The sequence below is a fragment of the Leptinotarsa decemlineata genome, unplaced genomic scaffold, assembly GCF_025532065.1.
Source record: "Leptinotarsa decemlineata unplaced genomic scaffold, Ldec_3_MD MMD2_tig00026330_RagTag_RagTag, whole genome shotgun sequence".
Lineage (NCBI taxonomy): Eukaryota > Metazoa > Arthropoda > Insecta > Coleoptera > Chrysomelidae > Leptinotarsa > Leptinotarsa decemlineata.
The window spans coordinates 6,509,315-6,536,799 of record NW_027412690.1 but is presented as its reverse complement, the minus strand read 5'-3'; the positions used below and the strand labels follow the sequence as shown (position 1 = coordinate 6,536,799).

The window sequence follows — 27,485 nt, the reverse complement described above, 5'->3', positions numbered from 1 at the left end:
TAAACTAGACTTTATTATGAACTAATTCAACTTAGAAAAGACAGAGGTGATTCACCTCCATTCACAATCTACAATATATCAACAATATTATAAAAATATAATGCAAATCTTTATATATCATATGTACCTATCGGTGAGCATGTTACATAAAAATAAGTGCATGATCTTAGGTGATATAAAATTAGCACGAAATGAGCAAAGCCACTTTGGCACTTCATTACAGACTAGAATCGCAGTTATCCATCCTCAGTATGGAATTTTGGTCTCTCCATATGTACTTCAAGAATCTTCAGTTTTTTTTTAAAATGAGGTTCCTAACTATTATTCTTGAATAAGATATAAAAAATGCAGGGAATGAGGTAAGCTACAACTGAAGCCTTTTTGGTATCCGCAGTACTTCTTGGGTGTGGAATTGGGCTGATTTTGATGTATACCGTCCTGTCATTCAAAGGCTGCAAAGACCTGAAATTTTCTTTCAGCATTGTGTGGTCCACGGTACGAATTTTTTCAAATGTTTCCACCTGAAAAAAAATATCGTTATGATTATCAAAACGACACTCAGTTGCATAAAAAACGCCTGCCTTGAAATATTAACAAATTTTGATCTCCATGCTTGATTTTGATAATTTTTTCAATAAAATAGTACTTTAATCTTCCTCTTGAAGATCATCACTTGGTGATTGAAACACGTGTGAAAGTGTTAAAAATAACGGTATGGTGTTGGGTTAGGTTAGGTCCAAAGTGAGTGGGTCTATTGGACCCTCCATCGCAACCCGCAAGAGTTTATTGTGGCTCGCACCTATTCACACTCGACCAAACGAACCCAGCTTCTTAACGAAGCCGATTAGTTTGTATGGTGAGTGGTCTATCAGGTCAGATGGTGAGAGTAAGGCTCTGCCGAACTTTGAAAACCTGATTCAGTCCCCAGCGGGGCAGGCACAAAGTATATGCTCTGCTGTTTCATCATTTTACAAACAGAGGCGACAGACACTGTTTTCCGACAGTCCGAGTATCTGCATATGATGAGTCAAATGACAGTGACCTGTAAGAAAGCTTGTTAGATATCGTAGTTTATCCCTACTGTTTGGTATCAAGCTCCAAAGGGTGAATAAACACCTTGAAGTGAGTCAATCCAGGAAGATTCTGCCATAAGTCCATAAATCTTTCTGCCACCCAGGTGTTCAATCTTTGTTTGGCAAAGCCTAAAGCTATGCCAATAACAGGTTCTGGTCCGATGTGGCTGCTTGCAGCACCCTCCTTTGCAAGGGAGTCGGCAGTATCATTGCCTTCCAGGCCAGTATTGCCAGCAATTCAGACCAGAGACAATCTGTCAAGTCTTCCTGTTGAGGAGAGTCGTTTTAGGCAATTTAGACGTTGCGTTGCTCGATAGGAGCCAAGAGCTTCCAACGACGCTCGACTGTCCAAGAATATTTTTATTGACTTGTGTATGAGGTTAGATTCTTCCAATCTCTCCGTACACAATTTCATAGCATAAATGTCCTCTTGAAATACAGTCGCACAGGTTCCTAGGCATGTTGATATCTCTGTTCTGCTCCAGAACAGGAACTCCTGTAATATTTATTACTATACCAAAGGTTCTAAACAGTGCATCACAAAAAATTCGAAGCTTGCTATTCGATTCAACTCAACAAGTGTGGTGAATTGGTTATGTTCTAAATATTCTCCAGGTCTTTTGTCATGAAAGTTTTATTCTCGTGGTGTTTAGGAAAAATATGAATAACAAATAATGAAAATGCATCTACCGTGTGAAGTAGACTTTTCATTCAAAAGTGTAATACTTATACTCAGAAAGTATGAAGTTGAATGAAGTATTCCACAAGGTTGATCACTTCCTAACGATTGCAAAATTTGCCGAGATCAGTACAAGAAAATTACTTTTATATGAGTATTGTTTTATGTACAAAATGTTCAAATACCTGATGTCGAGATATGGGCATGGTTTGAGTGAAGATTGTCCAGATGACACCTTCATCGCAACCAGGAGTAGTTAGTGATCCCTCATATCTGTAGAACCCGGCATGGTCTCTGGGGATGAACCGCTTGACAACAAAGTCATTTAACTCCTTCGGATCATTCAAGTCGTCTTGGATACTTTCAAGGATGTCAAAAATGGGTTGAATCTCCTCGTCATCGTCAGGAGAAAGCTTTAGAAATAATAATCACATGATCATAATAATAACAATAATAAAACGTATTATGAGAACCCAACTCGTTCATTTCGTTTGGCCAATATAAAGTTTTGGTCAACAACCACAAGTCAACTTATTTACTCCTCATCTACCCGGCACTGAAGATTTTTCTATTTTAGTAGTATTGCTTAGATACATACAAGTCTTCCTTTTTTCAAAAAACACGCAATATTATTGGCGGATTCACCATAATATTTCAATGTAGAGCTTACTATCGCTTCTTGATAGAGTATGACTTATGGTTCTTGTCTTAACTTTATATGAGACGAACGGAAAGAACCTTTTCCCAAAGAATGAAAGAGAATAGAAGTAGTTGAATGTGAAGATCAATTCTACATTTGCGAACTATCTTTTGGAAGTTCAATCACGACCATGATGTGTTACATTTGCAACTGACTATTTTGGAATGCTTGAAAATCAATGGATTCAAGAATTGAGAATATCCACTGGATGACCAAATAGGATTTTTTGATTCTTCTTCGAAAAAATTGTTTCATTATTTGGAAATTGGTGATTGGTTTGTACGTAAACCCTGACAAAATTATTAGGACAAGTCAAAAAACAATATATCATTGGCAGAGGAGTCAGCAGTTAGAGAATCCTGTTCAAAAGCCAGGGACCTTTGTCTCTGACATTAAAGCAGGCTAGTGGGTCATTTATGAACCTCTTGTAATGTATTGCCGCATGAATTCGACAATTGTGGTATCTTGTAACTATCTTTTTCTACTTCTTAGACTGTTTCTGTCACCTTTATCATTTTCCCAATTTGAAGCCTTCGCAGATGTGAGGTGTCTTGAGGACCAAGTATCAGGTATTATGTTATTATTTGAAATATGTCACTACCTATTAGAAGATAAAACTGGAAGTGAAGTAACTCCAAAACAAATTCTGGTCCTAAGCACACCAGAACAGCAATATTCTTCTCGACACAATTTTCACCAACCAATTTGGCGTTATCAGGATATGTACCTTAAAGTACTCAGTATATCAGTATATTCCATCTGCTGATGACGCCAACCTCATTGGTGAAACGATTACTGAAAAGAGTAATTCAGTTCAGGCGTGTGGAAGCAAAGTTTGTTTTGGCATCACTAGCTAGTGGGAACTACCATTAGTCAAGTGAGTTCCAGTTCCATTTTAGAACAGTTAACAGTTGTTGTCCGATTGACTATATATCTTGTTACATGTGACCATGAGTTCCATATCGCCCACAACTAGGAGATATGAATACTGTAGGCATTGTAGGTAACAGGTACTTTTCTGGGAGTATCATCATATTCTGAGTCAAATTTTCTAACGGATTTGCTGATCGGGAGTCAATTTCATTCAAAAACTGATAGATTTGATGGACTGTATTTTGAAGTGATGGACTTGGAATTAGTAATCAATAAATAGACTTATATACTAATCTATTGATCATATACCTTTCCAGTTTCTATCTAATCCCGCTGGAAACATTGATAGTTTCTTATTATTGTTGGTGGAAAACTCCTTATTTGCTATTGAAGGGCCTGTCATTTTACGGTTTGCGGTGAAGTTATTTTATAAAAGTCCCCTATTTTAAAAAACCTTTCTCAACTTACATCGAATAAAACTGCAACAACTGCCACACCTCCAACATGTAGTTTAGCTTCATCGAGATTTCCATACTGTTTGGCATAGTGCACAATATGTAACTCCAAAGGAAACCTGAAAGATATTTATGATAAGTATTGAAATTCAAAATATATTAAAAAATTCCATAGTAGTCAAGCGATAACTCATTCACAAGCTCTAAGATATTTCGGTCACAGTGAGAAATGTATTCATTGAAGAATTGTTCATTGCAAAAAATCAATAGTCAATAGTCTGCTTGATGTCCTCGACAGAGGAAAAGTGAATCAGCAAGCTTATGCAGATGGTCTTGTCATCTTGGCAATATCCACGTTTAGAAAGGTTGCTTGTAATATCCTCCAAAGCACGATGGATGTCTTCTCTTATCAGGGAATTGATTGCTATATTTCAAGAGACCGTTAGAAATTTATGAAAGAGATATGAAAACGGTTATAATCCGAGGAGCCGGATATGTTATCTCCAAACTCAGGCCAGAGATAACATACTAAATACTTAAGAACATTCTGCTTAAGAATGAAATATATGTGTGTGCTTTCGAAAAGTGTTTCAATTCGTTTTGAAAATGCCAATGAATGCATTTGTTTCTGAAAAATATAAATTGTTATTGTATATTGTTCTAGAGGAATATAGAAAATGATAAATTGAGATTATGTGTGGGTTGTTTTTGATTTTGTGTGAAAATACGAAGAAAACAATTCATGGCTTTTCCATCACGATAATGCATATGCTCACTCGTAATCATTCTTCAGCCACCGTATTCATCAGATTTGGTCCCCAGTGATTTTTTTGGTTCTCAAGATTGAAAAGACCAAGGAAAGGTCAGCATTTTGAGACAATTGAGGGGAGAAAATAGAAATTGATGAACCAATGAATATTTTTCAAGAACAATGAAAATTCACCTTTTTTGAACAAACAGCGCAGCGTATAGTACCTAAAATGTACCGATCAGGAACTGAATAACCAAAGTTTATTGAAAAAAAGACTGACAGCATTTACCTTCAACAAATAATTTGTAAATGAATTGTAATTCATTCCAACCTTTGAAAAATGTACAAACGGTGTAATAATATGGAGATTGAAAAGTTACTTATGTGATATGTATTTCTCAAAAAAAGCATTTGATCAGAAACCCATTTTAAATTTTGCTTCCCCATTTACTTTTTTCAGAAGTTCATAGTAATCAGAGATTCACACTCTTCGATTTGTCTCAGTGAACTTTTGTAGACTCTCTGATAATCTGCTTCATTTTTATTTGACTGTTATTTGATTGTGTAAAAACGCGAAAAAAATCCAGAAACATTGACGTAAACTTTTTCACAATGAAAACTTGTATGTAAATGATCTACATTTCTGATGGTAAGAACCTACCTGTAGTCATTTATTGTGTGCTCAGATTGCCAATGGAAATGCAGATGGTCCATCTGATAAGTTTCTGGCAGACCCCCTCCTTTTATTTCTGGAGTATTGTTTTTGAAATCTGGACGTATTTCCGCTACAAAAAAAAGTTCACATTAAGCAGTCAGATTCACTATTTGAAATTTTATCTATTCACGAAATAAGTGGAAAAACTAGAAAATTGTAAATCAGTTATGAAAAATCACACTTAGGAAATATGTTTCCAGTATGAATAGAAGTCAGGCTAGAGAGTTTTGAACTGATTGAATGGGGTCGTAACCTGGACTGGATTTATATATTTTTTTTTTGTTTGACGACGTATTAGGGCTGTTTCTTCAAAGTGTTTTCCGTTTTATTGTCATGTGTTTTTTTAGCTCCATATCTCAATGAATATGTTTTCATAGTATTGATTAAAAATTCATTGAAATATAGGAAATGCCAATTGACAATTTGCAATTTCTTGTAGACCCATAATTCCTCTAGATAATTTTTATCATTACTTTTCTGTACCCAATCAAAATTCATGAGTTTTGTCAAATTACATCATCAGTTGTAATATATTGTCATACACGTCATGTAATTTTCATTTAGGGTTGATGAACGCACTGCCCGACGTTGGTTTGCGAAATTTCGCTCCGGAAATTGCAGCATCAAAGATGAGCCTAGAAGTGGTCGACCAACAGTAATCCAGGACGAGGATTTGAGGATCCTGGTGGAGACTGACCCATAACAAACGATGCTTGGGATGGCGGAAGAACTGGGCGTCAGCTCTCATGCGATTTTTGCTAGTTCAAAATGCATTAGAAGTTCAAAAAGCTCGAACAGTGAGTGTCAATCAACTTGAACGATCGACAGAAGTTGTCACATTTTGAGGTCTGTTCTTCTTTGCTTCTACGCAACCAAAACGATTCCTTCGACAACAGGAGACTTTCAGAACAGTGGTTGGACAACGATGAGCCACCCAGAAATTTTCAAAGGCGAAAACCCACCATAACACCATAGTTACTGTATGGTGGTCATCAGCTGACACTTGTCAACAAAAGATGTCTGATCCTGCTCCACGACAACGCACGTCCACACGTTTCACAAATCACCCACCATACCTCCAGACCTCCCGCCAACCGTCGCCAATCAGGACCAGGCAAAACGGCCTTCGTTGACTTCATTAAATTCCGAGCAGCCAATTTTTATGCTGATGGTATTGATCGATACTTATAACAACTGACAAAACTTTTGAAACAACCTATTAGAAAGCCAAGGAGTTTTTTCCCAAGGAAGGTTCCTTGCTATGAAACAAATTGTCTATGAGTGTATAATAAAAGTTAAGTCACCAAGAGTAAAGGTGGTCTAGCGCTCTTGTTCTTTCAAAAAAATATTTTTTCATAAAATATAGAGAAAATATTTTAAATAAATAAATAATATATTAAATAATATATTATCTAAAGGAATCTTGATACAACCTATTCGATTGAAATATTGTGCCTTACCTGAATGTCCGTTATTTTTCATTTTTGCTGTAAACGTGTTCCCATACCCTGTCAAATTGAATGGAACGTAGTGCATTGATTTAGCGGAAAAATCATACAGGGCAATGGGTGACTGGTGTGTTCCTTCCTTACATAACGGAGACCAGTGTTCTGTAAGGAAAAATGTCAGAGATTTTTCTGCTATAACAATTTTCTCAATCTCAATTTATTTTTCAAGAATAAGTACACTTATATATTTCATTGAAACATTGTTTTGAAAACTGAGAATACCTGCTACTGAAAAAGTTTACTAAATTTGAATCAAACATCCTTTTCCTGTGAGAAGAAATGAAAACAAGTAGCAGATAATCTGCTACTAAAACATTCGATCCATTTTTATGACTGACCTATTTGCAGGAAAACAATTTTCTGTTGCGATTTCTTGGAGATTAAAGGATTTGAGAAAACACAGGGTTCTAGAAACGTAATCCAATGAAAGTACATTTTTCAATTCAAAATTCGGCTTTTTTCTTGTCCAATAATAAGAAGTGTTAGTGACAAGTTGAATTTTTCAAAATTATTTCAATTGTCGTAACATTTCTGAACAAATTTAGTAGTTTTAAAATTACGTTCGCTTTATGGTTGAAATCTTTATCGATACCTATATACAAATTTCATTTAGGCATTAATGACTTCTGCTTCTGAAGAAAGTATTTTTGCCAATTATTAGATTTTAATTTGTTAAAGTTATTTCTCTTCTAATTCAATATTTTTCAGTGATTCAGATTTTCAAGTACAATCTATGAGGAAACTGAAAAAATCCGTGTATTTATTTTCTTTATAAAACAATGCGTTCGATTTTACAGTTGCATATGTCTGCCAGTCTAATTATACCAAGTTTTCATGAAGAATCTAACATTCATGCAGCAAGTATACAGGGTCTTTCACGACGAGCGTTCGTTAGGAATATATGGAGAACGATTCAAAATAGAAACTTGAAATTTTGTCGTAGTGGGTTTTACAAAATGGCCTGCTCAACTAGAATATTTTCGATTTCCGGTCTCTTTCCGTTATACCGGAATTTGAGGGCAACTTCCTCATTTCAAATGGAACGCCCTTAATTTTATTACATTTTTGAAATTCTCAGCACATTTCAGGCCCACTTTGTATAACAATACCTACACCTAAATTTGTTAGTTTTCGAGATATTTATTTTTTTTCTGAAAAATTTGACAGTTACAGCACCACCCCGAAAAAATCATAACTCATAGACAGTAACAGTTGAAAATGTGAAAAAAATGTGAAATAAAACTGATGAAACACGATTTTTTCAAATGGAAACCATACACTATTCTATTATTTTTTGATACCATGAAAAATATATCAAGTACACCCCTGGCAAGATATATCCGATTTTGGAAAATATTTGGTATAAGAAGGACATTCTCCATGAATTTGATATCTTCTTTTTCGTAGTATCCAAAAATAATAGAATAGGGTATAGTTTCCATTTGAAAAAAACGTGTTTCATCAGTTTTCTCGATGTTATGTTTTAGGTGGAAATTTCGACCACCCTGTGAATTATTTTCGAAAATTCCATGGACCTGTTCATGACTTGATGCTTAAGGTGTGATTTTGTGAAATTTCACATTTTCAACTGTTACTGTCCATGAGTTATTTTTTCGGATTGGTGCTGTAACTGTCAAATTTTTCAGAAAAAAAAATAATATCTCGAATACTAACAAATTTGGGTATAGGCATTGTTATACAAAGAGGGCTTAAAATGTGCTGAGAAATTTTTTAGTTGAAAAGGCCATTTTGTAAAATCCATTACCACAAAATTTCAAGTTTTTATTTTGAATCGTTCTCCATATATTCCTAACGAACGTTCGTCGTGAAAGACCCTGTATTTATCAAATTTGAAGAGCTACTTGTCAAAGTTAGTACATTCTAATTCAGTCAGATTACTCACAACCTCATGAATGAAACTTTGGCGAGGAATTAATGAAATCTTTCGGCAAACTAATGAATATTTTATGATAGTTTTGATCATTCTGGTAAAAAAAAATTGTGAACTCAAATCAACATGACCTTTCTCACGATAATAAATTACAAACGAAAATAAATTTGAAGCAACGCACAAAATACACATTTAGCAATTACAGTAATGCTTCGTAACAGTATGAAACATATATTTAGATGTTTACTATTTTCATACTTGATTTCTTGCCAATGTTTTGAGCTGATTACGTTTCGAGCCATTAGATAAAACGGCGATCTGCAATCATTCAATAGCCTAATTAATTAGGTGACTGTCATCGGGAACAATACAATGGTCGAAGAAAATTTACGGGGACTCTCGCTCTTCTCGAGTTATACGGGGAAAACCAAAAGTGCTCTTTTTCGTTTTTTTTCGAATAGAATTGTTATTTCGGAGAATATCAGAAAATGGAAAATAAAAATGTTATTGTATTTGAAGTGTACTATGACGATGTAATAATGAATATTCGATGAAACGTTTCGTGTCAACAGGGTCACCATCAACTTTTTTTTAAATACGGACCTGTCTCTTTTATCACAGATATTGATGAAGCGATAAGTTCACAATCCAAGGGTATATCACATTTGATATTTTTCTAGCGTTTCATTTGACATAACCACCATCATCAGTGTCAACAATCAAACAGAAAAACAATTTATTTTATCATGAACTTTTGGGAAAATGAAAGCAGTACGGAATATCAAAGCTATATGGCAATCTACATTAAATGCTCGAAGTGACGACTTCTTTGTTGAATGCACATAAGTTGTCGGTCCAGACAATTTCTGTGGCAATTTTCTAGCATAATAGGTGTAATACTAATACATGAATCTCTTATTTTTTGTTCGAGATGGTCGATATCTGTAATTGGTGTTGAAAAAACCTTATCCTTTATGTATCCCCAAACAAAAAAATCTAAAGGAGTAAGATCTAGGGATCGCGCTAACCAGTTAATCAGACCATTATTTCCAATCCATTTCCTTGGGAATATTGAATCTAAATGTTCCCTCTATTACTGCATTATAGGGAGGAGCGCCGTTCTTATGAAAATATTGTATTTCATGATGGGTATTCAGTGACAATTCATCTAAGTAGCCATTGAATTCATTGAATAGAAAATGAAGATACATTTCACTATTCAAATGATCATCGTAAAAGAAACCGCCAAGGATGTTTGTTCCCACAATTCCCAACCAAACATTTATTCCGAACTTTCCTTGGAAATTGGTTCCCCCACCTACAATGGATATAATGGATATTACAAAAATTTTCAACTTCCCTATTCGCAAATCGTACTCTCCTTCCGTAATTCCTTTCATTGAGGTGATGAACTTTGCGTATCCCGTAGCATTTATATTTGTTTTTTTCTCAAAATAGTTCTGGTGGATTTTACAGAAATCCCAATTTCGTGGGCAATTTCTCGTAAAGAACAATCTTGATTAGCATAATTTTTGTAAGTGGCCAATCCTAAATTATAAAAAGAGATGTTTTCACTGTGTAAATTTTTATGTGGTAATATATGCTTACCCATAACATTTATTTGATTCCTCACACTTCCAGTAACCACACATTTTCTTGTTTTCTTCCTGTCAAATGCAACCTAGTCCCTCAAATTTCCTTCTAATCGTCCAAACATTTGGATGTTCGGAATATGACGATTCGGGTATAGCTCAACATACATATTACATATTCCAGGCCAAAAGAGAATTTCGATTTGATTTTGCATAACTAAATAGCATATCAGTCCTGTAATGTAGTATAGTTGAACATGTGTAATGTAGTATAGTTGAACAACCCTGTATAGGCAATACCATCAGTACAAACGGCGCGCGCACCGGAGAACATTTGTTTTTCGGACGTGTTCCTTTTTTGGCAGTCTATGTGTACTTGTTTTGTTACCTTTCCAAGAAAATACAGTTGTGTTGTGAAAGTAAGAAACGTAGTTTCATTTAAACATCACATATTCTGGCGACGAGGATAAAGTGCTATTTATTCTTACTTCATTGCTAATACATTTGCGAACAAAGTACAAAAACTTGTGCTAGTGAGGAAGGATGGCGGCTCCGAGAGGAATTCAACTGGAGTTCAATCCAGCTGTTAATGACTGGGTTGTGCATTGGAAAAGGTTGCAGCAGTACTTTATTGCGAATAATATTACTGACGACAATATTAAGCGTGCAATACTACTAAACGGCTTGCACCAGGATGCATACGGGTTGCTTCAAACTTTATGTGTACCAGATGAGCCAGAAACGTCCAGTTTGGTGATATTAACCGGTCATTTGGATAATTATTTCAAGAAACAAAATGTTGTTTTTGTGGAAAGATTCAGTTTTTATTCGGCATTCAAGCAGGAAACTGAAAGTGCCCAAGAATGGAGTGCACGGTTGAAAAAGCTATCCATGTATTGCGATTTTGGTGAATCGTTCGATACGAAGTTGTGTGACAAATTCATCACAGGTTATAATCCGGGCAAGGTGAGAAACAAGCTGTTCAGCGAAAAAAGTTCAGTAACTTTTTCAAATGCATTACAAGTGGCCTTGACAGAAGAAGCGGCCCAAGTGGGAATGCTTCAGTGTGATTCCGAAATCAAACGTGAACCTAATGAAATCGATGTTCATCGAATCGTTCAACGAAACGGAGGTCGCAAGGAGGCTTCCAGTAGTTCCAGTGTGGAAAAGGGGCATTCATCATTCGGTGGTAGAGCAGCTGGAGAAGTGTTTCGTGTTAAGGTGAAGTGTTTTCGCTGCGGAAAAGATCATTTAGCAAATGTTTGTCCGTATCGTGAGTATACTTGTAATACATGCTCAATTAAAGGTCATCTGAGTTCTGTTTGCAAGAAACAAAGAAATAAGCTACATTATCTGACTCAAATAGAGTCAATTTCACAGGCTGATGCGATGTTACAGTGTGAACAAAATGTTGGTTCACAAGTCTTGTGTCTTCGCCAGAAATCAGATGAGTCTATAATTATAGATATTTGTTTAAATAACGTTCCTTTGAAAATGGAATTAGATTCAGGTGCTGCAACATCGGTTTTGCCACTTTCGTTGTTTAAGAAATATTTTTCCACGGTCCAATTGTTTGGAACTAACATTGAACTCATAAATTTTTCGGGAGATAGGGTGCTACCTGAGGGGATCGCAAAATTTCAAGTAGATTATGGTTCAAAACGAAGGTTTTTAGATTTTTGTGTGGTCGATTCGAAAGGCCCAGCACTTCTTGGCAGAAATTTTATAAGATCATTCAATATGGTGTTTCAGGAAGCGAAATATAGTATTCATAGTTTACACGGTAATACGTCATTTGAAGATTACTTTATGAACAAATTTCCAAAGGTGTTTTCTAGCAAGCTAGGTTGCTTCAATAAATTTCAGTTGCAGTTAAGAGTCGATCCAAATGCTCAACCTAGGTTTTGTAAATTTCGACCTTTACCATTTGCAATGAAGAAGAAAGTTGATGAAGAGATTGATAGGCTTCTAAGTAATAAAATAATTTCTTCAGTGGAGTTTAGTCCGTGGGCAACACCTGTAGTACCGATCCTAAAAAAAGATAACACTGTTAGGTTATGTGGCGATTATAAAATAACAATAAATCCCCATTTGATAGTCGATAAATATCCATTGCCTCGAATGGAAGATTTATTAGAAAAATTGAGTGGGGGAGAACAATTCTCTAAAATTGATTTAGCACATGCTTATCAACAGGTACCATTACATCCAGAATCGCGAATTCTGACGACTATTTCAACTCACAGGGGTTTGTTTCATTACAATGTTCTGCAATTCGGTTTGGCCTGTGCGCCGGCGCAGTTTCAAAGGATGATGGAACAGTTATTCATGAATCTGGAAGGAGTAGGATGTTTTTTGGATGATATCATTATCACTGGCAAAAATAAAGAGAGTCACCTGAGTAATTTGGAAAAAGTATTCAATATTCTACAAGATTGTGGCTTGACAATAAAAAAAGAAAAATGTGAATTTTTTTCAGATAGTGTGTCATATCTGGGGCTGATTATTGATAAAAATGGTATTCACAAAGCCCCTGAAAAGTTGAGGGCGATTGAAAAAATGTCTGAGCCCAAAACGGTGTCACAACTCAAATCTTTTTTGGGGATGGTCACTTATTACAACAGATTTATACCGAGTATGCCTAATATTGTGAGTCCGTTGTACAATTTGTTGAAGAAGAATGCAGTATGGCATTGGACTGAAAGTTGCCAAGATGCATTTAAAAAAATCAAAATAGTTCTACTTTCCGATACATTTTTAGTGCATTTCAATGCAGCCCTCAAATCTACGTTAACCGTGGATAGTAGTGCCTACGGTTTGGGTGCGGTTCTGTCGCAGATTTGTGAGGACGGGGTGGAGCGCCCCGTGTGCTTTGCGTCTCGAACGTTGACGGATTCGGAGAAAAAATATTCACAGTTAGATAAGGAAGCTCTAGCAGTGGTATTTGGTGTCAAGCGTTTTTACCAATATTTATATGGTCGACATTTCATCTTGCGCAGTGACAACCGTCCATTAGTTAGTATTTTTGGCCCAAAAAAGGGAATACCAACTATAGCAGCCAATCGTTTACAACGTTATGCTTATATCCTAAGTGGGTTTGACTTCACGATTGAGTATGTCAATACCTCAGCTAACATTGCAGACTTCCTTTCCAGACTGCCGATTCTTGATGATGACAGTGAGTCAAAAAATTTTGATTTCGAAGAAGGCATAAGAGATTTTGAAAATTCTCATATCAACTTGAATTATTTATCCAATGCGGAATATTTACCCATTGATGTTACTAGGATGCGAGAAGAAACCATGATGGATCCTGTATTATCGCAGGTGGTATCATATGTGAAAAATGGATGGCCTTCCAATTGTCTCGAGGAAGTAAAACCTTTTTATAAATTACGTTTCGAAATTGGCATTGAAGATGATGTTCTCCTTTGGGGGCACCGTGTTTTAGTTCCGTCTTCTTTACGTAAAACAATTTTGGCCGAACTGCATAGCGGACATTTTGGTATCGTGAAGACGAAGTCACTTGCTCGATCTTACGTATGGTGGCCATCTCTCAGTAAAGATATTGAAGTGATGGTAAAAAAATGTCAAGAATGTCAGTCGGCACGCAGCACCCCCGAAAAAACGCCTTTGGTATCGTGGCCAATACCGGAGGTAATTTGGCAAAGAATTCATATAGACTTTCTAGGACCTTTGAAAAATTTATACTTTTTGGTTGTGACTGACGCCTATTCCAAATGGCTAGAAGTGTTTCCGATGACGTCTATTACAAGCAAAGTGACCATTCAAAAATTGCGCGATCTTTTCTCAAGATTTGGAATACCCTCAATGTTAGTTTCAGATAATGGCCCTCAGCTAATTTCAGAAGAATTCAGTACATTCACCAAAGTAAATGGCATAAATCATGTAACCATACCACCTTATAATCCATCTTCAAACGGCGCGGCTGAAAACTCTGTTAAAACAGTTAAAGCTTTTTTATTGAAAGAATTGTCTGATAATCAGCTGGTGGACGTGAATCTGTCGTTATGTAAATTTCTATTGCAATATAGAAACACCCCGCATTGTTCTTCGGGGGAATCACCTGCTAAGTTGTTTTTGGGGCGATCGCTTCGAACCCGTTTTGACCTGCTCAGGCCAGCGGGAAGGAGCAGTGCTGATGTGAAAGATGTTTCCTTAGTTAAAGATAATTTAGTTAAATCGCAGGTTGTAAATAAAAGTAATTATAAAGGGAAAAGAAAAAGCAACTTCAGAATAGGACAGATTGTGTACGTTAGGGACTATCGAGGGAAAACACCCGTGTGGTGTAAGGCTAAAATAGAAAAATTTATCGGCAAAAATGTTTGCATTGTGAAGGTTCCAAAAGATAATCTGAATTGGAAAAGACATTTTAATCAGATAAGATATTGTATTGACGACGAATTCACTTTGGATGATAAATATTTTGATTCGAATTCAAAATCGGAGGTCGCTCCTGAAACGATCGCATATGGTCCGAGTTCTTCGTCAATAAATAATCCTATCCCAAATATATTAGATCATAAGAATTTCGTTCACTCCGCCTATGAACGCCCTAAGCGTAATAGAAATGCGCCTGATAGGCTCTGTTACGACACATTTAAGGGTGGGAGTGTGTAATGTAGTATAGTTGAACATGTGTAATGTAGTATAGTTGAACAACCCTGTATAGGCAATACCATCAGTACAAACGGCGCGCGCACCGGAGAACATTTGTTTTTCGGACGTGTTCCTTTTTTGGCAGTCTATGTGTACTTGTTTTGTTACCTTTCCAAGAAAATACAGTTTGTGTTGTGAAAGTAAGAAACGTAGTTTCATTTGAACATCACAAGTCCTTTCATCATTTCAATAGGTTTTTGATATGTTCATAAACGTCTTACGATTCTCAACAACGCATTAATTTTTCCTGCCATAGAAACCAAGCAAAGTTTTCGCGTTTAAGATGGAAAATGAATTGAGATGTAATTTGATCATACCAAATTATACAACAATCGAATTTTGACCAAAATCTGATATTTTTGTTACTTCCAGGATTGAGAATTATGAAAATATTAAGAATTATAATTGATTAGGGAGAAATAAGCCTTGAAAGAAGGATTACGGCAATACAAAAATTTCCAAAACAAAAAAGTACGAATTTTCATTGTGTTAAGGTACCTACCTGTCGAATTTATTGGGTTATCGGAATTATATTTTGAAGAAATCGAAACAATTCATAAAAGAAGTAACGACAGGACCGTAATTTAAAATTGTTGTCACTGATGATGGTAGTTATTTCAAATGAAACGCTATAAAAATATCAAATGTGATATACCCTCGGATTGTAAATTTATGGCTTCATCAATATTTGTAATGAAAAATACAGGTCCGTATTTAAAAAAAAGTTGATGGTGGTCATGTAGACACGAAACTTTTTATCGAATATTCATTATTACATTGTCATAGTACACTTCGAATACAATTTTCCGTTTCCTTTCCGAAATAACAATTCCATTCGAAAAAAAAAACGAAAAGCAGCATTTTTGGTTTTCCACGTATAACTCGAGAAGGGCGAGAGTCCCCGTCATTGTATTGTTCCCGATGACAGTTCCCTTTTTTCTCATTTAATCGTCTTCGTATCTGTTACGGTTTAGAATATAGCAATGTTACCACATGATAAAAGAAACTGCCTCTACATTTAACACCAGAAGATTACGAAATAATATCGCCAAATTATTAATGCATTTTTGAAATATTTGGTATGATATTGGTATATTAGAAGGTTTTCAAAGATCTTGATTTCTACCAAATCACAAAGTATCATGTATCGTAGCTCATACACTGATTATGAATGAAAATTGATGTTGAAACAATAATCTCATCTACTTATTTTCATCTGTTTATACTGTGTCACACATAAAGTCCGCATCAAATGGGATTTTTTTTTGTTCATCTCTTCAAGCAACTTTCGATATCTCCATTAGGTTGTGCTTTGAAAATGATGCCAAATGACATGCATATGACCGATCAAGTGATTTTTCTTCCTTGTCAAATTTGACATTTTTTCCAAAAAATGTTCAGAAAAGCAGTTATTGCTCGAAATTTCGAAAATCAGTAAAGAGAAAAGATGATTGTTTTTTCATTTTTTACCCATATAACAATTTTTAGCTCTCTAGTACAAATTTAGTTATTTTACAGTTTTTCGAAAATTTGACATTTGACGATTTCTCAAATTTAGCCAAACCTCAAAAAAGTTAGTGCTTTATGCCTAACTTATCTTTCCAACGAATTTTTATTACCAATTGCAATTCTAAATACAACTTATTTCGCAAAAATTTAAAACACCAGAAAAAATTATGCAAATATCAATGAAAAGTCAATAATTTATTCTTTACTGCACTTTTCAAACAGTTAAACTTTGATTTACTAATTACGAAAAATTACGACGAAATTAAACTAAAGGTACTGTGGAAACAATTGATATGAACTGAATAAGCAAAATATTTTATTGTCATATGACATTTGTTGAATAACTCAAAATAGTGTTTATCAGTTTTAGACAAGTAGCTGATATTTTCAATGCCAGACATCCTGCAAGAAATATTCATCAGTCAACAGTTAGTAGGATGATAGCTAAGTTTAAATCTACTGGCTCCGTTGAGAGTAATTTTAGAAGAGCACATCAGCCTTCTAGACATACTGAAGAAGTGGAATTTGAAATATGTATGGATGTCGTAGAACACAAAAAAAAGTATTCAAGATATTGCAGATAGAACAGATGTTAACCGAAAGAGTGTACGACGTATTTTACACAAAAATAAATTTACGCCTTATAAACCGAAATTTATCAATATATTAAAAGAAAGGGACTTCGATATGCGCTTGTATTTTTCTTTTTGGTTTCAAGGGGAAAAAGAAGAAAATTATCATTTTCCTTATCAAATTGTATGGACAGATGAAGCGACCTTCTCTTCAAATGGCGTTGTGAGCTCGCAAAACTGCAGGTGGAGGGCAAAAGAAAATCCATATTTCGTAATCGAATGTCGAGATCAATATTCGTTCAAGACGAATGTATGGTGTGGCATATTAAACGATCAAATTATAGGACCATACTTTTTCAGACATAATTTAAATTCTGCGGAATACCTACACTTTGTGAATACCGAACTATCTGAAGTTTTGGATAATATGCCCCTTCAAGTAAGAAATGTTGTGTGGTATCAGTGTGATGGTGCACCTATTCATACTACAAGGGTGGTTAAAGAGCGTCTTTTGGAAATATTTAGGGGCGAAGTAATCACTCGCAATATGGAACACTTTTGGCCGCCTAAATCTCCTGATATAACCCCACTAGATTTCTTCTTGTGGGGTTACTTAAAACAAAAGGTGTATAAGCAAAGAATGCAGTTAAAGATGTTTTAAAAAGGACAATTTATTGCATTGAACGTGGTGGACACACCTAAATGTGACTTTTTATTTTGTATTTCTATTGGTATTTATATGGTTTAGGCATATGTTTCGAATTGATTTAGTGTTCTTAATTTAAATTATAACTTTATTTCAACAGATGTTTGTTAGAATTTTTTACGGTTTAGTTTTCTAGGCAACAAAATCTAAATTGATTTCTGAAGTAATTTTGTTCATACATACCTCATAAAAGATATTTAGTAAATGTGAAATTACTTTCGTATAATTCCTTCCCTTAGTTTAATTGCGTTGTAATTTTTCGTAATTAGTAAATCAAAGTTTAACGGTTTGAAAAGTGCAGTAAAGAATAAATTATTAACTTTTCATTGATATTGTTTTTTAATTATGTTTATGTATCAAGCTAGTTCGCAAAAAGTAGAAATAAAGTGAAATATTTATCTGTTTTTAAAAACTGTATCAACTTTGCATCATTTTTGGCATAATTTTTTCTGGTGTTTTAAAATTTTTGCGAAATAAGTTGTATTTAGAATTGCAATTGTTAATAAAAATGCGCTGGAAAGATAAGTTAGGCATAAAGCACTTTGTTGAGTTTGGCTAAATTTGAGAAATCGGCAAATGTCAAATTTTCGAAAAACTGTAAAAAAACTAAATTTGTACTAGAGAGCTAGAAATTGGTATATGGGTAAAAAATTAAAAAACAATCATCTTTTCTCTTTACCGACTTTCGAATATTCGAGCAATAACTGCTTTTCTGAAATTTTTTTGGAAAAAATGTCAAATTTGACAGGGAAGAAAAATCACTTGATCGGTCATATGCATGTCATTTGGCATCATTTTTAAAGCACAACCTAATGGAGATATCAAAAGTTGCTTGAAGAGATGAACAAAAAAAAATCCCATTTGATGCGGACTTTATGTGTGACACTGTATATCTCATGTAAATATATCATTCGGAATTCCCAATATAATAAGGAGAAATGGGGATCGGAATTTATATCTGATATTCCCTCTGTTGACATAGGATATGAATGAAATGAGCCCGACCACATTATGCATTCACTCAACCATGTGCTCGTGCGAAAAGTTTTCAGGATTTTCTATAGTTTCCTCGAAGCAAATAATTTCAAGTGGCTTACTTCACAGTTGACGGCTAGAGAAGATCAAGGAACCCCATGCAAAAGCTATCGCACAGCAACTAACATTTCATCGACATCTTCAAAATCCAAAATTTAGGAACCAAACAGAAAACCATTGAAATAACCAACAGATGAAATTTAAATTCGTCAAAATACATAAGCTTAAAATGAGAACCCAGACCACAGGGTGTATGGTTTCATTGTGATCTATGTAAAACCAAGATAAAAGAATAAAATTCTCTAATGAAAATTATCCTCTGTACGCAGCACTCTTTAGACTAAAAACCGACTGATCGAATATCATCCTCGGCTTCGATATAATCAGCCAACATAAATTGATAGCATTACACTCTTTTCTTTCCAATATTTCATAGTACATCGTTACAATCAAAAAGTGACAAAGTAAGCTTCTGACTTTCATCAAAATTCCACCTCTGAAGATAGGAATAATCTTCGACAGTGGCTTTGAATATCTTCAAAGCAGAAAATCCATCTTTGTTGTTTGTTGCCAGGTTTGCTTCAGTTATAGTCCAGTCTTTTCTTCATCTTCAGTACTATCTAGTTCAAAAGTTTGCCATCACTAATTATATGGAAGTGAATTGGAGAAATTAAAAATAAACGATGGAGATCCAGAAATCTTGTTTGATTCAGTGCTACTGAAACGGAATGAAAGCAAAAAAGATTAATCTGCTATGCCATTTTTAATCACTTTCAGCTCACTCAGTATCTTGCATCTCCTTCATTGCTCTAAAGTTTCAAATGATCAATATATAATTCGTTACACTAGGGAGCCTTCAATATAATTCGGTATATCATCATGGTTATTGAAACCTTAGTCAGATATTCCAGTTTCCTCTTTCACATTTTTACAGTTTTTGAGCATTATTTTTTTGTTCCACCCTCCAATAAAGGTCATTGAAAGTCTTCAATTAGAACTATTTTTCAAAGTACATATGTTTTTGGGGCATGCTGCAATATTTTCAAACTCTAGATCGAAGTCTTCGTTCTTGATTATATCGGTAACTTTTCTAGAATACGTATACGAATTCCGGTCATTTTATCATATTATCCACCAAAAGAAGTAGTGAAACTCATTCAGATTACTTCGAATTATCAATGAATTGAGATAAAAAAACCACATGACCATCCTGAGATATCCACGAACAGGGCCGTATTGGATTATTGGTGAGAAATAAAGAAATTCGCCAATAAAACTTATTCATCCATCAAAAATTCCTGCAGCATCTGTTTATCGAAAAATGATACTACTGTTTCTCTGCCACTTATAATTTTTTTAATTGGTCGTGGTCGAATGGTTGGTGAAATCTCAATTTCGAATTAGAGTGACAGTAACCAGGTTCAATTCAACAATTCAACAAAAACCCAGGCATCGGTTTTCTCCAAAAAGATCAATGTCTCAGAACCGGATATAATTATGTCAGGACATAAATTCCGCTTTCTGCTTCGATAAGTTTGTTGGAGGTTAAAATGGACACCAATATGTTTTAGCACGATCATTTCGCTGGAATTGCAAAGGATGCTTCTCAAAAGCTTGGAGCACTGTTCCGAATCATAAAACTAGACACATCTCAGCAACTTTTGATGCTTTATTGAGCTCAAATTAGAGTATTGTTCTCATGTATGGAGCTCAACCCCCTAACATACCCTGAAGCTGCTGGATTCTATCCAGAAAAGAGCCATCCGCCTAATTGGGGACGCGAACATCACTTGCAATCTTGATAGTCTGAAACATCAAAGTAAGGTTGGAGATTTGTCTCTCTTCTACAGATACTTTAACGGGAAGTGTTCAACACATTTGATTCCACCAAGAGCGGTACATCTCGAACTTTACTATTTAAGAACTCTCTCATTTGGAGAACGTTTATGTAGAATACACTTCCTGAGTTTGTTTTTCCAAATGAATTTAATCTCCAGCGATTCAAATCCAATGTGAATCGCTACTTTCGCGCAGACACCGCTCTGAGAGCGCTTCAAGGATTTTCCTGTAGTGCTTGTGTTTTCTCCTTGAAAAAAACGCGCGTCGAGACGAGTTCTGGTGTTTTGCGAAAAGTGCTCGTTTTCGATTCATTCCATAAATTCTACCTTGATATTGGCACTCTGGATTTGAAATGAAATTTTTTTCAACAAAAAATGTCACTCATCTAGAATAAAACAATAATACTTTTCAACCATACCAATTATAGATCCTCCCGGTATGAAAATTCACATTACAAAGTAATTGAAATATTGCCAAAAATCGTAACCATTTCATATTTTCATTTGAGTGGGCGAAATATATAAAACAGTCTATTTGAGAGACTCATTAGCAGTAAAAGCATACTTCGAATTTTCAATGCCTGTTTCAGATACAAACAGTTTGAGGAGGTCGGATAAAATCCACGTAGAAAAAGTTAGTAAGAAAAATTAAATATTTGGGTGTAATTGTAGATAATAGAATGTTTTTTAAGGAACATGCTTCATATATTATTAAAACAATAGCATTCAAAATTAATTACTTAAGTAGGCAATCTAAGCACTTAAACCAATGGTCGCTTTTACTTTTGTATAATAGCTTGATTTTACCTCATTTTACTTATTGTGGAACCATCTTGTACTTACTAAACCAAAATGAAATTGGAAGACTTCAGAAACTTCAAAATAGAGGAATGAGAGTAATATTATCTTGTGATAGAAGAACACATATAACATTAATGTTGAATACATTAAAATGGTTATCAGTAAAAAATTACTTTCGTTATTTAGCATTAATATTTATTTTTAAAATTAAAACTGGTGATGTTCCTGTATATCTACGTGACAAATTAAAGTATAACTTTGGATATCATGAATACAATACAAGAAGTCGCAATAACTTTCATATACGTCAGACTAGTAATGTCAATTCAAATAATACAGTTTTCATTAAAGGAGTTCAAGCATTCAACGAACTACCGGAGGATATTAAGAATGCTACCTCTCTAAATATATTTAAAAGAAAATTAAAAGTGCACCTTTTAGACCCACAAAGTGTTTAGTATAGGAACCTGCTAATACAGTTTTTTTTCTGCTTTTTATTTTATTTATTGTGCTGTTTTTATTTATATGTTTCAATGTACATGATTTTAAATTTTAAATTTTAATTGTGACATTTAAATTCTGAACCTAGATTAAGACTAATATTGTAACTGCATTAGCTTGTGCTAAATAAACGATACATATATAATTTTTTGATATTTTTTATGAGAAAAGCAGCATAGAAAGTGGAGTCTTATGCAAGCACATGTGGTAGATTTTGGAATTACGTATCCAACACTTTTTCATATTGGTAATTTTCATATTGAATTTGGATAATATATTCCTTAGTAGTGAAGAAAAGAGAATTGAGACTTTCTATGTTTTCTGCCACTTTTATTTGTAACTAACTTTACTGTAGTTTCGTCCTATAAGAATATTTTCAAACTTGTACATGTAAAAAGTAGATTTTTCAAACAATTGTAACTGTTGTAATAAAATTTTTCCAATATGTCCCTCAATGATCGAGATATTACCTTCAACATTGAATTTGGGACCCCGGTATGTTGAAATATAGTTATACTTGATGGTTTTCTGAAATTCGACCAATTAATAATAATGATGATACTTTATTTCTATAAAGACTATATAAAGTTGTAGAGGAAACTATCAACACAATAAAATGAAGATACTGAAAGTTAGTTATGAAAATTGAATAGGCGATAGTGAAAGAACAGACTTTATAATTTATGATTGAAAAATCTGCTAGTTTATAATAGCAATTTTCTTACAGATATGCCTTCAGTGTTTGTTTAAAATTATACAGTTGCGCTTTGAAGCCTTCACATATTCAGAAAGATTATTGTAAATTTTTGGACCAATGTTTTCTAGCCCACAATAAGCCACTTTTAATTTCGCAATTGGTACATGGAATTGGTTTTTGATTCTAGTATAGTGGTTGTGAATATTCTCTTCTCATGTAAAATCTGAATACTTCAAAAAATTCCCATAATATGTAAATAATTTGAGAGAATTGCCAAACAGAAGTGAACCTCACTAAAAAACACTGAATTTAAAATAATTCTAATAACAATTCTGAACTCAAATAACTTATAGACAACAAATACTCACTAATAAAAAAATCAAAATTTCTTTCTGTAACACATTTCCATTAGAAACCACAACTGAGTTTATGATTTGGTAGGTGAATGAAAATCATTTTTCATTTCTTATTCTATTTCATTTAGAAAATGTTGAAAAAAACTTCAATTTTTCACATTCTTTCTTGAAATGAGTTATCGAATAAAAAATTACCTTCATCGTGGTACTTCCAGTCGTGTCCAGCAGCATACTCTGCAAAGAAACATAGACACATTAATTTGATAACCGGCACATTGGGCATGATTAAAAATGAACTGACGCTTCTGAATATACTCCCACACAAATATAATTTGAATCGTCTTTATAACGAGCATCCAAGATTAAATAATTTCGATGACGTTTTTCTCTATCAGAAACACTCAATGACATATCTCCAATCAGTTCAAGTCAGATTTCTCATAAATATCCTCCACTTGATAGTTACACTGACAAGCTGTATCTCACAGCAAATAACTTCAAAATACTGTGTTGAGAATAATGAATTGAATATTCCCACCGTTCAAAACTTATTTTGAAGAACTGATAAGAACTGATTTTCATGGTATTTTTAGCAAAATTTGCCAATGCAAATGAGCCATGTTATCAGTTGAAGTTCAGCAATTAAAATAAACCGCTAATGAGGAAGAAATAATTGAAAAAATGACTGACTTTATGCTTCCAGGCATGTTGATAGTTTCACCAAACTGTTTATAAAATCAAGAGTACGTGAATAACATAAAGAGATAGACTCACATTTTTGTTTAAGTGAAGGAGAAGTATTTTTGAAAGACAATGGTCTAGCATAACTTAAACAGATTTTAAAATTTTAAATTAAAAAATTAATTGTTTCACTTCAAATATTTTTCGAACTGTTTCAGTAAAATTGAGGGATGTGATGAAATGTTATCTCCTCCAAAGGGTAATAAACACAAAGGATCGAATAATCTGTGCTATCATTTCGATGGCGAAACTATTTTTGTTGATAACCTCCATTCAAACTTCTATACAGGGTTTGACAAAGATATAGATATAGATATATTTATTCGTGAATACAATAAAAACATGTCTACATTTGTCATTAAACACAAAACAAAACAAATGCTATAAAAAAACAAAAAAAAAATAAAATATATATAAAAAAATAAATAAATAATCAATACTCACACACACATGCACTTCCATGAAGCAAAAATTCTTCCACAGAATAGAAACAATGATAAACTAAATATTTGCGCATTTGATTTTTAAATGTTTTCAAAGTAATGAAATTTTTATGTTTTTGTAGAAGGGCGTTAAACATTTTAAAACCTAAAAACAAATAAGAATTCTGAGATTTGGTTAGTCTGAAGAGTGGAAGACGTTTGTAGGTAAAGTAGGCTAAAAAAAGGTAGCTTTTTTTCGAAGCGGGTTCCTGCGTGACGGAGCTTGAATCGGTCCCATTGGAGTGATTATCAAGGCCGTAATAAAACAATGATAATTCATTTAATGATCATCAAATTAACGAAATTGATTTTACCGTATTACATGAACTTTATCAATACTAATACCGCAAGACCTCAACATTTCAACGATGAATTTTCATTTTTCAACGAAAACCTTATGGTTAGCAATACCATGTTATCAACAACTGGTTGCTCAATTGGTATGACTCGAAAATAACAAAATTTGAGTGGAAGCAAATAGATATTTATCATTATCAAATGTTTAGGTCGAGTGGTGTTCGTGAAGATTATATACTGGAATATTCCAAGCTGAATGCATCCTTATTAGAACAAAATATTAACTCTCAAATTGAGTGAATTTCATTACCCGAATAATGGGAAATTCCAACAAGTACGTAAGTCTATGTATCCATGATAATATACTCGTATATGGAATGTTCACTATAAATTATATCAAAATGCGTTTCGCCACTTGGTAGCTTCTGTAGTAACTGAAACATCAAACTTGTCAAGAACAAAACACAAGCACCACAAGAAATTTCTCAAGGCGCTCTAAAAGCGGTGCCTATGTGAAAGTAGCGTTGGACTTGAATCGCTGAATCTACAAAGCTCTTTATATAACAGTAGATAATGACAACTGGATAAATTATTGAATCTGGCAAAACAGGTAGATTTTGAATAAACGATTAGGTTGGTATCTCAATCGCAACAAAAAAAATAAACAAGAAAGGAATTTCTGGCAAAAACATAACAATCTGAACAGACAGCAGACCAGTCCTATTAGCCTTGAACAGACAACGTGTAAGCTCAGGGCTAGTACTAGAGTGTCACCAAGATTTAGCCAAAGCCTCGGTAGAGAATAACATTATCCTGAGGTGGGTTAAAGGGCTCGACAGGAGTAAAGGTAATCGCATTGCCGACTCTTTAGCCAAGGAAATGGCTGGACTAAGAATTTTAGGACCCAGTGGCACCTACGGCTTGATGACTTCGACCATTGCGGAACTAACCACATGTTGCACCTATGGTCAATCCCTAAAGAGATGGTATGGAATCAAAGGATGTAATCTTGATAGGATCACCTTGGGAAGCTGGCGCTGAAGAAATATCTGGCGATGACCAGGAAAAATCTACGCTCAATAGTAGGATTTCTAACTGGCCACTGTCAACTAAGGAAACACCTCCATAATATGGGGTTAGTGGCAGGATGTGTGAACAGGAAGATGAGACTGTCAGGCATGCTTTATGCGTCTTGTTCGGCGCGTCTTGGCCTACACCTGCCGATATAAAGGAGATGTCTTCTGTCAGGCTTTTTCGGCCGTGGTCTCCAGGTCTTTATGCCTGAAGTTTCCTCTACTACTGCGGTAGATATTATGACAGGCGATGTGGTAACGGTTGCAGTGCCCGAGTTTATTTTATCATTAGTAGCGTGGTTTGGTTTTTCTTCATTGAATTACCTGACCTTGATTGCGTACCTTTAAGGACAGGTAGCCAGGCTTTGAGTTCATTACCTCTTCTTTCCTATTGAAATTTTCTTTGTTTTTTAAATTTCTATTGCATCTTTGTATACTCTTGGATATTAATTTTGAGTTTTGTCGAGTATAACTGTACTTCTGATGCACTGTTTGGAACCTTTGGTGTAGTAATGAATATTACTGAATTTTTTTCCCAACACCAAAAGGTTATTTTTAACACCCCGACACGTGTTTCGATCACGAAGTGATTATCTTCAAGAGGAAGATCAAAGAGGGTTTGATCTTCCTCTTGAATTTCTTTTGTGTTCAGAGAGACGGGTACCTACACTTCCTTTCGTGGTTCCGATGCAGACCGACTCGTAGCTACAAGGATCTGGTATATCCCGAGTGTTGCTGTACGTTCTCTGGGGTCTTTAGCTGACTTGAAACTCTGATAGTTTTTTCTGACTAAATTCTCTAAGATTCTCCCAATCCGATCTGTAACAGTTTTGACATAGCCAAACAGTCGATATCTAAATATGTGAATTGATGACGTTCCATTTTTGGTCGTTTAAATTGAAATTTGTATATTTGCGTTTACTGATTTCCAGAGATTCTAGCAGATTTAATTTTTTATCCTTCATTTTCTCCATGTAATATGTCTTTGTCCATGTTGAAATCGTGGTTCTCTCCAAAAGTGGGCAAGTAAAATTAGTCTTTTTCAGTTCAAAACTTTTTTTATGTTCGGATATTCTCGTTTTGGTATTTCTTGAAATTTTTCTATATAAACTTCTCGGCATAATCGACATATTAGTTTGCAGACACCTGAATTCATAACAAGTCAAGTTGGAGCTTGAATTGATTGTTGTACATCCATTCGAGTTGTCTCAGTAAATTACGGTCTTGTCATTATCATATTCATAACATCAAATTTAACTCGTGAATTGCTGTAGAAGGATTTATGCAAAGTTTTAATTCAGTCACAATATCTAAGTATTTGATTCCATTGGCTCGATTTGTTTAGGACAGTGGCAATGATGATAGGAAATTGGGAGAATGAGAAGATGGATAACTAAGATCGTATTTATTTTTGATGAAATGTCCTACATTGATTTTAATGAGAAACCAAAATAGGAAGAACTTAAAATGCAGTTTCATTATAAGTATTGCAGAAAGACTTTTAATGAATTTTCTCTATATGTAGCATTCATTAACGAAATTGAAAGGAGGATCTGAAAAATGTCGCCTTGAATTATCAACGTTGGTCTTTCTCATTTTAATTTCACTTTCGTAACTTTCATATTACTTGTATTTTCCTACATGTATTTGGTTGTTTGTCCAATTGAACTTAAAATAGAATTTGAAAAGAATAAGTGTAGTATAACGATGTCATTCATCGTCTGTTGTTTTAGAGCGCGAGACGTACCCGTCTCAGGAAGTTGGAAGAGGAAGTTTGCAAGTGTGTATATGAAGTGTTCTCCTCCTTTGAAAAAAAAAAGCGATATATTTATTGACATAATAATTTTTGAAGAAATCACGATATATCACAATCCCCACAATCTGTTTTTATCAATCCTATCAAAATAAAATTTCGATAGTGTGAGTGGAAAATCTTGTAATAGGCCAATAAGTTGAACTT

The 27,485-nt window shown here is 34.4% G+C and overlaps 1 protein-coding gene across 3 annotated transcripts in view; it reads right to left on the bottom strand.

Moving 5' to 3' along the window:
• LOC111507085 (putative carbonic anhydrase 3) overlaps window positions 1–27,485 on the bottom strand; it is a 38,685-nt gene continuing 11,200 nt past the window's right edge. The window contains exons 1-7 of one of the 3 annotated variants that reach the window (XM_023162331.2): window positions 23,234–23,429; window positions 23,128–23,166; window positions 6,707–6,856; window positions 5,193–5,316; window positions 3,794–3,899; window positions 1,938–2,165; window positions 1–521 (exon numbers count right to left, since the gene is read on the bottom strand). In XM_023162331.2, the coding sequence (XP_023018099.2) occupies window positions 315–521; window positions 1,938–2,165; window positions 3,794–3,899; window positions 5,193–5,316; window positions 6,707–6,856; window positions 23,128–23,166; window positions 23,234–23,288 (909 nt within the window). In that variant the 5' untranslated portion in view covers window positions 23,289–23,429 and the 3' untranslated portion in view covers window positions 1–314. Of the gene's footprint in view, window positions 522–1,937; window positions 2,166–3,793; window positions 3,900–5,192; window positions 5,317–6,706; window positions 6,857–23,127; window positions 23,430–27,485 lie in introns of those variants that run through there. The other 2 variants (XM_074182820.1, XM_074182819.1) reach the window with 2 other exon arrangements.